Here is a 12176-nt window from a genome sequence, read left to right as displayed (position 1 = left end):
CGCGCCCCCTATCTTCGTGAAAAGAAGTGGACACCTCGAGTAATGACAATTAATGAATGAAAGAACAAATAATTAGACGTGTTGATTCAAATGTTAAGCATTTTACTGCTATTTCACAAGACATTGTAAGTAGTATTTAGTTGATTATATAGTTTTGTGTAAAAATGCAAATGCCTACAACATAATTCACAATAACACTTGCTGTCCTTCCAAGAGTACTCAAAAAATACTCGTCAAAGTCCCACAATATGAATATAAACTCAAGTGCAAGCACCTAAAAGTACGGAAGCGTATTGTATTCACTTGAGTAATTTTTTTTTGGGGTTTGTTTTTTGGAGTAATTATTCCTGTTTTTCTGAGTAATTTATTTCTGTGGTCTGTTTTTCTGAGTAATTTTTTTTTGGTCTGTTTTTCTGAGTAATTTTTTTTTGTTTGGTTGTTTTTCTGACTAATTATTTTTCCTGATTTTCTGAGTAATTATTTTCCTGTTTTTCGGAGTAATTTATTTTCTGTTTTTCGTGGTAATTTTTTTTCTGTTTTTCGTGGTAATTTTTTTTCTGTTTTTCGGAGTAATTTTTTTTCTGAATTATCGCGATACTTCGAACTCCCGCGAGAACCTCCAACCTGCAAGTGACTCCCATGGACCTGTAGTGACTCCTGCATACACATGCCCCATCTTCAGCTATTCAGCCGCAAAGTCCTCAGGTGCCTGCGTAAAGTGGATACACTTATGGTAATACCATCTATATGACTCAAAGACAGGACTATCTCCCAGTGTCTTAATCCCAGATCAAAGTAGAACTTGATCAAACTAAACAAGTCGGTCATGTTGGCCTCCATTATCGAGCTTTCACAAAGGAATGAATGCGTCTATTGTTTCAAATGCTGTCTAAACTCAGAAAAAAAATTATTCCGAAAATCAGAAAAAAATTACTCTGAAAAACAGAAAAAAAAAAAAATTACTCCGAAAAACAGACCAAAAAAAAATTACTCAGAAAAACAGACAAAAAAAATTTACTCCGAAAAACAGACCAAAAAAATTACTCCGAAAAACAGACCAAAAAATTAATTACTCAGAAAAACAGACCAAAAAATTAATTACTCAGAAAAACAGACCAAAGAAATAAATTACTCAGAAAAACAGACCAAAGAAATAAATTACTCAGAAAAACAGAAATAATTACTCCAAAAAACAAACCAAAAAAAAATTACTCAAGTGAATGCAATACGCTTCCGTATAAAAGTAACGTTCAAGAAATTATCTTGTGGTAATTTCTAGTAAAATGAAGGGGACAAAGTTAAAAGTTCTGACAGGACAGATAACTATCCAGTCAACAACAGGAGACAAGAAATGACAAAAAATGTCATTTTTGTTTTGTTTATTGCACTGAAACAAAGTTAACACACTCAACTGTTGATCTATTTACACAAGTTGCTAATATGAAGTTGCAAAACTCTTGTTTGGTTTACATATTATAGGATGTGAAACACTGCAGCACAACCACAAACACTCAAATATAATAATTAATTCCTTTTAATTGCATTTACACATGATTCTCACCCAGCAAACACTGAAATACAATGCCTAAGATGTACTTATTTTCTGTTTACAGGGTATGATTCATATTTAGAAAATCCAAAAGGAAATAAAAGAAAATTAAATTATATCTTTCGTTCAACATTCGAGCGTCTGACTGGCATTTCCAGCAGACCAGTTTCAAGAAGTAAATGTCTCTTTTGATTTTCTCATTATTCTCTGTATTTGACATTAGGTCTGTTTCAAAACCAACCAGCTGTAAGATGAATCACAACCGCATGAAACCTGATTTAGATAGAAAATGTGTTTGTCTTCATTAGTCATCCCATAACAGCATTGTAAATGTCACCGAACTCATTCAGCAGCCTCAAACATTTCCAACCAATATTCTGCAATTATCATTTCTGCTCTTTTATCTATTATAATCGTTGGTTTGCATTTTCACGTTAAAACAATATCTCTCTCACTGAGGGAAATTACTAAAGTGCTCTAGTACTTAATCAGGAGGCAAGGAAAATAGAAATATCAATATGATCTCATTCACTGGTTTATAACTCCAGGCGTAGCCTGTATTTATTTGTTCCAGTAGACCTCATATGACTTCTTCTCTGAGTAGCTGGCTTCTGTTCTTCTTGTGCCACATCTAACTTTTTCCTTGACCACCTTCATTACCAGACCACCAGCCAGGGCAATGCCTGCCGCAGCCTTGCCTATCTCAGCTACTGCAGTCAGGATGCGTGTCGATACATTGCCCCAGGGATCTGTGACAACCCTGCTGGCCACTGATGCCACTCTGGGCCCCGATAAGCCACACACAGCACCGGGGGAACCAGCAGCCACTGAGACATCCGCACCCATCGCCTGAGCTAAGGCTGCAGCACACTGAGGAGTCCCACTACCTGCAGCTACACTTCCCACAGTGGCTACTGCATGCTGCCCTGCTGCAGAGGCTAAGCTACTTTGAGCTACAGAGGCATTGGCTGCAACCTTTGATGCCGTATCAGATCCACAGAGGGCTGCTGTGCTTAAAGCTGTTCCCTCCAGAGCTGCGCCTAAAGCAGCCCCAGCCCCCATGGCGCCTCCTACACCTGCTGCCACTCCCACTGCAGAGGCCCCTATGACACTAACCTGTCCCAGGGCATCCAGAGCCCCCTCCCCAGGACTGGCAGCCTCAGCACCAACAATAGCTCCGGCACAACCACCCACAAATCCACCTGTTGCTGCCCCCAGAGCTACTGCAGTTTTCCCTGAGGTTGCCGCAACTATGACCCCCACAGCTTTCCCAACACCGGTGCCTCCAGCTACGGACATCCCAGCAAACTGACTTGCAGCAAAACCAACCGAGTTCCCCACAAAAGATGCCCCGGCTGCAGCTGCTAAAGGGGCAGCTGCCCCAAACATGGCCCCCACGGCCATGCCCGTGGCCCCAGCAGCCACCAGGATCTTAACTCTCTCCAGCACCTTGGCAGAGAGCGCAGCCTCCCTTCTAGTGTGAGTCAAGGATGAACGGAGAGAGTGTGGCCTGCTCACAGCTCTGCGCCTGCCTCTGAACTGCTCCCCACACCTTTCAGCTCTGTCTCTCAGGAAGCTGAAGGCGTTTCCTCGGCTCTCCTCTGTCCACCTCTCCACCCTGAAGTCCTCTTCATTTCCTCTCTCCAACTCCCTCCTCCTGACCCCGTTTGATCCTCCATCGGTGCTCTCTGCTCTGTTAAACTCCAAGTCACACTTTCTTCGTTTTGCAAGTTTAGCCTCTTCTCTGCCGCCGTTCTGTTCTGCCCCGTCTGCTTGCCCTCGCTCCCTCAACAGCCTTTTCTGCTCCTCCCTGATGGCAGCCTCTGCTTCTAAAAACATGGTATTGGTATAACACCCTTCTCTCGTCTGCTTCACCATCTTGTCCACCTTCGCTACGAGTTGTTTAACCTGCACCGAGTCACCCGGGTCTTTGTTGTTGAGTACATGGTACCTGCCCCCACACCTGTCAAGCAGAGCTACAAGACCAGCAGGCGCAGTCTCCCTCAGATAATCCTCGATCCCTATGCCCTCCAGGTCGTCACCCCTGGTAAAAAGAACCACTGTGTGGTGACGGACTGCTTTCTCCCCAAATATCTTGGTCAACTCGCAGGCAGCCTGGTTCTCATTGTCCGTATATCTTCCAATCGGCACCACCAGAAGGAAAGCATGTGGCCCTGGGGCAGAGAGAGACACACATTTGGCTACCTCTGCATGGATCTGCTCGCCACTTAGGCGAGTGTCCCCGAACCCCGGCATGTCAACCACCGTCACGGTCCTCTTCCTCCTGTGTGCTGCAGCCTGGCCATCCTCTTCCTCCGCAAGCTCACTGCTCCCACACTGGCACATCTGGGTGACAGAGCTAGCACTGATCTGGGACAGGAACTGCCTCCGGCCCAGGATGGTGTTTCCAGATGCACTCTTGCCGGATCCGGTCTTTCCGATGAGGACCAGCCTGAGCTCCTCATTCCATCCGGTTTCGGAGTCGTCTCCTTCCTTCTCGCCCCCCATATCACTTGATTCTAGGAAAATCTGCACAACAGAAAGTGATATTGCACTAAGAAAGGATACGAACACTGCGACCAGTTACACTAAATAGAGGTGTTGCTTTGTGTTACACGTAACAAGTCTAGAAAAGTCACGTGTTTGTCAGGAAGCTTCTGAACTGGAACAAAACATTACAACTGAATAGGTTTGCTAACAGTTATGTAATAGCTAGCGTTAGCCACTCTTATAGGTTTGATGTTTATAACTCAAAAACTAGTCAACTATAACCAAACCTGTCACTAAAGTCAGGCATAAAATGGAAAACCCAATCCCTCACAATGACGTTAAACCCTATTTATTAAAACAAATATCCAATTGGCCACATTAGCAAGCTAGCTGTAGCAAGATGCTAACTTCTGACGAACACAGCAACTATCACGACATGAAGCGGTGATCTTACACGTTATGAGACACTTCTCATGTCTGAATGAAAGACGTCGTTTCTTCTCCGCATTACAGCGTTCACTTGTCGTCTGAATGCAGCGAGTTACGTGTTGCGTGTTGAGCTGTTTTCAACCCAAACAAAAACACAGGACTTTGAAGTTATTTGTGTAAAGCCAGGTGACGGTCTGCCCCCTGCTGGCTGGTCTGCGCAACTAACTAACTGTGACATACTGTAGGAATATTAAATACACTTTGCTTTCTACATATCAGTCAATTTATTTAATTAAATTTGATAACAAAATGGCTTGTTCATTCTGCAGCAATGATATTCTTTCTCTGAATATACATATAGTTTTATAACAGTCATACAATTTGAAAATTACATCAATCTCATTTCCATAGATCTCTAAACCATTAAAATATGTTTATTTCCAGCAAACATGAACAGAAAAAGACATTTTTTTCTTTTTTTTTAACAAAAAAACAAAACACCAAAAGTGGTGCAGGGCTCATATACTGTATTTCTGGCTGACAGATATTTCCAAAAAGATAAAACAATTCTTATTAATAAAGGGTAATAAAACAGAAAAAAACTATTGGAATCATCCTTGATGATCCCCTCTGATGGCAATTAAAAAAAAATGATCCACAATTTAAACTAAGGAATACTGTCCTTCAGTAAAACAAAACACAAGATGCGTCCTTAAAAACGATATTCTATCATCAATTCAATCTCAACCTAACCAGAAACGGGCCGAAGTAAATGAGGCGAGGACAATTTCATATTTGGCAAACACACATATTTTGAAGCATATGGGTTTTAGACACATTAAATCTAGACCAGACACAATACAGTGGGCTTTTAAGATTATACTGAAATTCATTATATTCCAAAGTACAGTTATGTAATCCTCAAGTTATCAAAAATGAGTTTCCCTCATCTCCGTGTTTACCTCCTATACAATGTTAGATTTTCCAATTATAAATCACTGTAGATTTACAGCAACTCTGTCAGAAACGGAAACTTCCACTTTACTTTTTTTTGTGTCACCTTGAGGGTTCCTCTCCTATTTTCAACAGAGCACCTGGCTTTTGTACAAGTGATGACAGCTTTTATTTCCTTCACTGTCGCCAGAGTCTACAAGTCAAGCCACGCCTTGTGGACTGTGCGTACGCTCCTTTCTCTGCTCCCCACAAGCACCGCGCTGCAGCGCTATAGCTCGGTGCGGGAGCGGGAGATACGAGGACCTTTCCTGATTTCTTTCCTCTTCTCTTCTTTCCTCCTCCTCTTCTCCTCCTCCCTCAGGATCTTCTGGAAAGCCTCGGCAGTATGAAGCACCTGAAGCAGATCAGGAAGCGTTAGAGAGATGGACTTTTATCGAGGCGATGCAAGAGATATCATTAGTTTCATGGCTTTTTCTTCAAACAGCATGATAAAGCAAAGATCTGTCTGTGTTACTTTTGTTGCTCCAAGGTGTAACTTCAGGGTGTGTGTGTGTGTGTGTGTGTGTGTGTGTGTGTGTGTGTGTGTGTGTGTGTGTGTGGGGTCGCTAGAATGTTAAAGGTTCATTAAGAGAGGCCGAGTGCGGAACCACATGTATGCATCGTATACTCACATCGTCTCGCTCTGTGCGGTACGGGTTTGTGAAGTCGGGGGATTTCTCTGTTATTCCCAGCTCCTGTGACATCTGAGAGATGAGCAGAATAGACAGAGGAAAAGAGGGGAAGAGGGGCACATTAGCATTTTGTTTCAAAGGAGATAAGGAATGAAAATGAGAGAGTGTCACATCACTTATTCTGCAGCCAAAAAGCAGTCTGAGGGAAGGAGCGGCAGACAAAAATCCACATTTACTCTGAGAACTACAGCTCATTTAACACCATTTTGACCCGCGATAGGGTGCCTGGTGAACTGCTAACCATTTTCTAATTTACAATGAAAATATTTTAATCACACAATAGTCTAATAGAGCTTGTGCCAGGGGGTAAGAGACAAGAGTTTTGGTGGTGGAAGGAAACCACCTTATTAATATTATCTGATGAATATCAATGTTTGTTTATTAACTGGCCCCTGGCAAGCTGAGTATCCCTGGAGTAGGGGATCAGAAACTAAGAGCGGGGTTACTGAGGCACACTTTGACTGCTGCAAGTCTGCAAGAATTAATCCACAATATAATCCTCTTGGCACATGGCTGAGGTCACAGATTAATCCTGCAAGAGTTTAGTTCATTAACCCACACAGAGAATACCAGTTTATCTGCTCTTTTAACATTCAAAAGAGGCCACAATACATCCGGGACAAATCTGATAACTAATGACACATTCAAGGCTGGACGGAGGATGTGCAGCAGTCAACGTTTATATCACAGTGTGCTCCGATGGATGGAACTGCTATAAGACGCTGTAATGGACAGGCTGCATTAGTTACTATAACAACGGGGTAGTTAGGTGTCTATTCTTACGAGTGTGAGGACATGCTGGTGGGCTCCTCCTGTGAAAACCCCGGTCTGGTTACAGAAATGCAGCCCCCAGCGCAGCAGACCGTCCCAGTCGGTGTTCCGGTCGTAGTAGTGATGGACGATACGAGGGAAACGCAACGCCACGTCGCCGAAGAACGCCGTGTTCTCCACCACATGGGAATACGCTGCAGAGAAGGAGAGAGAGACACCGGAACAGCATAAGACAGGATGAGGACAGTTTTTACAACATGTACACACTATATATAATATATACACACAGAACATGCTGATCAATAGAACAAGAATAAGCCTGAAAAATAGGGAAGATGATATTCGTGACATTGAGACAGGCGTTGAAAGTGATATCACTGACAGTAAAAGACGATAAGGATGAAAGAGAGAAGGAAAGAGAGACACAAGCTTTTAGAAACAGAGCGTAAGAAGACAAAGCAGAGGTGGTGGAGACAGAATGAGAGACAGACCGGAGCTGCTGCCAAATAAAGTGGCTGACGTAAGAAGAGCGTGAAGTGATGAAATAGCTGAGGTGTAAAAGTGAACCGGACCTTCTTTGATCTTATCGTCCATCGGGAACGGGTCGTCAGGCTGCATGTTGGCCGCAACCAGGATTTGTCTGGAGTCCTCCAACACCTTCAGAATGGAAAACAACCACAACAACAGCTCAATAGCCAGGCTTATTTACTCCATATGAAGTGTTGGGGATTTAAATTGCTCAGTTAGGATCTGAAAGGAAGATGGATTCCCATCCTGATGTCTTACACCACCTTCACCGCTAAGACGGGCGGCACGCTAAACAACCTCAGAGGATTCCATCAGGATCAGCAACGAGGTTTATAAAAATAATTAGCTCGGATGAATAAATTCAACCATTTGAAACCTGTCTGACTGTTTGCTTTGAACGTTGTGCCATATCGGTGCTAAAACACAAACCGAGCACAGACAACGAGAACGAGAGTCAGCGCGGCGACTGCAGGTTTAGGATATGGAAGAGATGAAAGCAGGAACACTATTAAAGCTCTCGTTCTCACACACACACACAGACACACACACACACGCACACACACACACACACACACACACACACACACACACACACACAGTATAGAAATGCTGACAATGTCTTCCAGCCACTGAAGGTTGACTACGCTAGTTGTCCTTGAGAGGCATGCAGATGCCTCGATAACTGTCCTCTGGGAGGCGTACTGTAAAGCAAAGCTCCGAGCAACCGAGTCTGACTTAATATTCAAATGAATGCGAGGAAACACGCTGATGAATGTAATCACCAGAGTCCAAGCGTTTGATCCTCTGTCGGGCTGCGAAACCTTCTCTTCAGTCTACCGAGAGCTGGAGTTCTCTGAAGGAAGGAACCGTGGATGTTGGTGCTTTTATTCGATACTAGCCCTTCTCTCTCTCACTCACACACACACACACACACACACACACACACACACACACACACACACACACACACACACACACACACACACACACACACACACACACACACACACACACACACACACACACACACACACACACACACACACACACACACACACACACACACACACACACACACACACACACACACACACACACACACACACACACACACTCTACCTTGAAGAGTCCTTTGAGCATGATGTCTATGATCTTGTACTGCTGGTTGATGTCATTCAGCTCCACCAGGTTCTTGAGGGCGTTGAGTTGATCTTTCCTCTTGGTCTCAAACAGCCGCTTGTCTGAGAGCTGGAGGTCAGGAGGACACACTCTCCACGTGGACATAACTCACATAGATGCTCTCTCATACACCCATCTGTCACATTAAAAAGGGGAACTCAGTGATTTGCCTGCATAAACACACACACACATCAGAAGGATACAGATATCCAGGTTGGAGTCATGTCTCAGTCTGTGTGTGTCCGAGTCTGCCGAGCTGAGGGCGACGAGCGCCAGGACCACCGCACACACACTCCGCATGGTCAGCAGGGGTCGGCAGAGAGGCACCTCTCCTGAAGACAACAACAAAAGAAGACAAGCTGTGAGATGTACATCACAGCGTTCAACATCTAAACACGAGTCGTGTGATTTCATCTTGTTTAAAGGCTCCAGAGCGAAGACTCACATCTGAGCGCAGGAGTCGGCGACTTTGAGTGTCACACTGAACACATTTTCTTTTGATAAAGCAATTTCGCTTTCATCTGAAAACACTGAGCTTTCAGTGAAAGAGCTTTCTTATTCATGAAGCCATTTTTCTTCTTCCAAAGCTGGAATATGTGAAACAGAGAGACATGTTGGGGATAAGTGGTCAATATGGAAGGAGAGGGGGAGCCGGCATTCAAAGAGGGTCTCCTTATGTTCCTTTTAAAAAGACACATCTGATGTCTGACACTTGCATAATCCCCAGGCATTTACTATCTCCGTCGCAGACTCTCTCCCCTGGTCTCTATATTCAAAAGCAGTGGTCGTCCCAACATCTTTCCTTTCCCTCAGAGGCTTTTTATACATTTTAAAAAGGGTGACAGCGGGAAGATCAACACAACAGCTAAAAATAGGGCCACGCCGAATGAAAATTTGATGAAAAGCAATATTTTGAAGAAAGCATTAGCGGGAAAAAAACAGAAGTAAGTGGAAGGAGGGGGAGGCAAGACAATACTGATGAAAAGCTACAAGATAGAATTCACATCATTCATGCATAATGTAGCAGGGGCTCCATCAACGACACCATCAGAGGGGTGGAGAGGGGCGTGGTGGCGTTGGATGCAGGAGAGGGGTGTGCAGAGCGTCAGGAGGAGTGGAGGCTCTATTAAGCGTGAGGGGGTGGGGGGGTGTGAAGGCGAGAAGGAAATAACAGCTTTCCTGGGAAATATTTAATTCACTGGTACCTTCCGTGAAGACACGGCGGGTTAAACGTACAGACTCACAGATAGGGAGAGAGAGTGCAAGAGAGAGCAAGAGGATAATGAGCACCGGGGACTTGATCTTGCACCGAGAGAATTAATCTTTACAAGCGCCCGGCTGCAGACTCTTGAGCCGAGAGGACAAGTAGGAAGTGAGCAAACTTCTCGGGTGTGAATGTTAATTTAGACGGAATGAGCCCCCTTAAGAGTCTCACTTAAATCAGAGGGAGAAAGCAGATGCTTGCAGACATCAGCTATCCGTCCTCAGAGGGCCGATAGCACGGATCAACTGCTATCATTTCAGACTAAAACCTCCTCCTGTTTCATGAGCGATTTGCTTCCACAGCAGCAGCGTGACAGTCCAGAGACTCTAATCTTACAGTAGATCATGTGATTCCACTAATGGGATATGAAAGACAGAGAGAAACCTGCAGATGAACTTCTTTTTGCTGCACCAGTTCTGGGTCTCCATGGTCACTGAAGTGTCTCACTTAAAAATGAAACAGAAACTTTTTTTTTTCTCTCCCTACAGTCAGCAGAAGCGTTCCCGAAGACAGCTGAGTGAAGACAATGTTCGATTAAGGCCAGTTTCTGGATTCTGAGAACATCTTTTGGGTGACTTCCCAGCTTTCTGAGAAATGCAGCACTAAATATCCTTAAGTGCTGGCCGAGAGCCTCAATATTTCTAGATAACAGCCCAGGGAAGGAGGCGGGGGCTTAGTCTCTGCTGTGGCAGCAGCCTGCCGGGTTACTTGATGCTCCTGTGTGCCTCCGGTGCAGTCAGCCATGGAGCTCTGACAGAAGGTTTCCGTTGAACCGGGGCGAGGTGCTGAGACTTTAAGAAGTAGCGTGAGAAGGACATTAGGAGTGGATCGATCATCTCTAATGTGGCACGGGCAGCACAGAAGGGAGCCTGAATGCATCCATTAACTGTGAGCATCCCTAATCACACAGGACGATCATTTAGGAGAATCAAAGTCCAGAGGCACGTTGAAGCCCACGTCCATCTCTTGGCCTGGAGGAGCTTCTCCCTTCTCTGCCAAAAACAACAATCTCCTGTGGCAGAGAGGCTGAAATTTGATTTCCCGTGTGAGATCCAGGTTCCCGCCTCGTCAGATAAGCAGGCCAGCACATCTAATCAAGACTACACACCCGTGAAGATGGCTCCACTCCGGGGTGTGAAAGCATGCATCGGATATGCTGCGATGCAATGCAATTCCTCTAATCCCACGGGACAAGAAGAAAAACAATCTGAAAAAATATCATCTTCAACGTTCAATCAGGGAACGGTCCAAGCTCTGACGTTCATTTCAAGAGGCAAAAGCAGCCCTGGAGGCAAAAAGCCCACTCTGAGAGGATGGAACAGGCAAGATGCTTATCAGACAGCTGGATGTGCAGGAGTGGATCCAGATTCCCCTCAGGCTGCCAGGCTGCTGTGGGAGGTTTGAGGTTCAAGGACTGACACATCATCTCTCTCTCTCTCTCTCTCTCTCTCTCCCTGTTATCATGCAAGCAGAGGCACAGACACGGACATGCGTAATAGTGATGATGATGATGATGATGGCAGAGGCTGGATAAAAGACCGTCATGTGGATCATCAATTAGACCGCTTAGTTAATTGATGGTACGCACCCCGGAGCCGCGTTCCCTTCAGCCACGCGTCTGCGGGGCAACAATCAGTCATTTCCCTTCATGTTAATCCGGTAAAAAACAAACTGGTTTTAGTATGAAGATGTGGTGCAAGTCCACGTCTAATGGTGTACACCAACTCAATACTACAGTTATTTACAGGAGGCTTCCTTAAGGGGAATTAAACAAGTATTTGAAGTGTTCTCCTCGACCATTTGATTCCGCCTGCCGTCGCGGCTCTGCGTGTCCCGCCGGATCCGGCAGCCGGAGACCAGCTCGGCCGATCCGACCGATGGAAGCGCTGGACATGACGGCCCCGGGACTCGCCGATCACTCACCGTGTTGTAGCGAGGAACGGCGGCACCACACGGCAGCGATCCTTCCCAAGTAGTGCGGTTAAACCGTGTTTTCCAGGTTCACAAGCGCGGGGCGTATAAAGGTCAGCGGGGACCGGACGGACGGTTCCCCCAGCGGATCCTCAGGTGACGGCGACACGGAGGTGGAGGTGTTCATTTACATGCGGCTCTCGCTGATCCAGTCCGCCAGCGCCACGATCTCACCGGTAGGCTCGCCCTGGACGAATGACAGCCAGCGGGCGCTCAGCGAGGAGGAGGATGTTGTTTCCGCACGGAGGATTTACAGAGAGACACCGCCACAGCGTGGGCTGCGTACCATTTCACTCATGCGTTTCCTCTC

The 12176-nt window shown here is 45.4% G+C and overlaps 2 protein-coding genes across 3 annotated transcripts; both read right to left on the bottom strand.

Moving 5' to 3' along the window:
• Positions 1-1357: 1357 nt before the first annotated feature.
• LOC311031170 (uncharacterized protein) lies at positions 1358-4633 on the bottom strand. Its single transcript, XM_084037314.1, has 2 exons — positions 4494-4633; positions 1358-4078 (listed from the first exon to the last, which is right to left on the bottom strand). Exon 2 carries the CDS (start codon positions 4055-4057, stop codon positions 2111-2113), a length of 1947 nt encoding a protein of 648 aa, XP_083893440.1. The 5' UTR covers positions 4058-4078; positions 4494-4633; the 3' UTR covers positions 1358-2110.
• Positions 4634-5134: 501 nt separating this feature from the next.
• On the bottom strand, positions 5135-12067 carry ccdc134 (coiled-coil domain containing 134). 2 transcript variants are annotated; one of them, XM_084036703.1, is made up of 7 exons: positions 11819-12067; positions 8835-8963; positions 8572-8693; positions 7497-7581; positions 6937-7118; positions 6094-6165; positions 5135-5816 (listed from the first exon to the last, which is right to left on the bottom strand). In XM_084036703.1, the coding sequence occupies exons 2-7, from the start codon at positions 8929-8931 to the stop codon at positions 5691-5693; spliced, it is 684 nt and encodes a 227-aa protein (XP_083892829.1). In that variant the 5' UTR covers positions 8932-8963; positions 11819-12067; the 3' UTR covers positions 5135-5690. The 2 variants fall into 2 exon arrangements, with proteins under 2 accessions (XP_083892829.1, XP_083892828.1); XM_084036702.1 differs by lacking the exon at positions 11819-12067 and adding an exon at positions 11484-11550.
• Positions 12068-12176: the final 109 nt, after the last annotated feature.

The sequence above is a fragment of the Eutrigla gurnardus genome (assembly GCF_963514095.1).
Source record: "Eutrigla gurnardus genome assembly, chromosome: 20".
In the NCBI taxonomy this organism is placed as follows: domain Eukaryota; kingdom Metazoa; phylum Chordata; class Actinopteri; order Perciformes; family Triglidae; genus Eutrigla; species Eutrigla gurnardus.
This window is presented reverse-complemented; position numbering and strand designations above follow the sequence as displayed.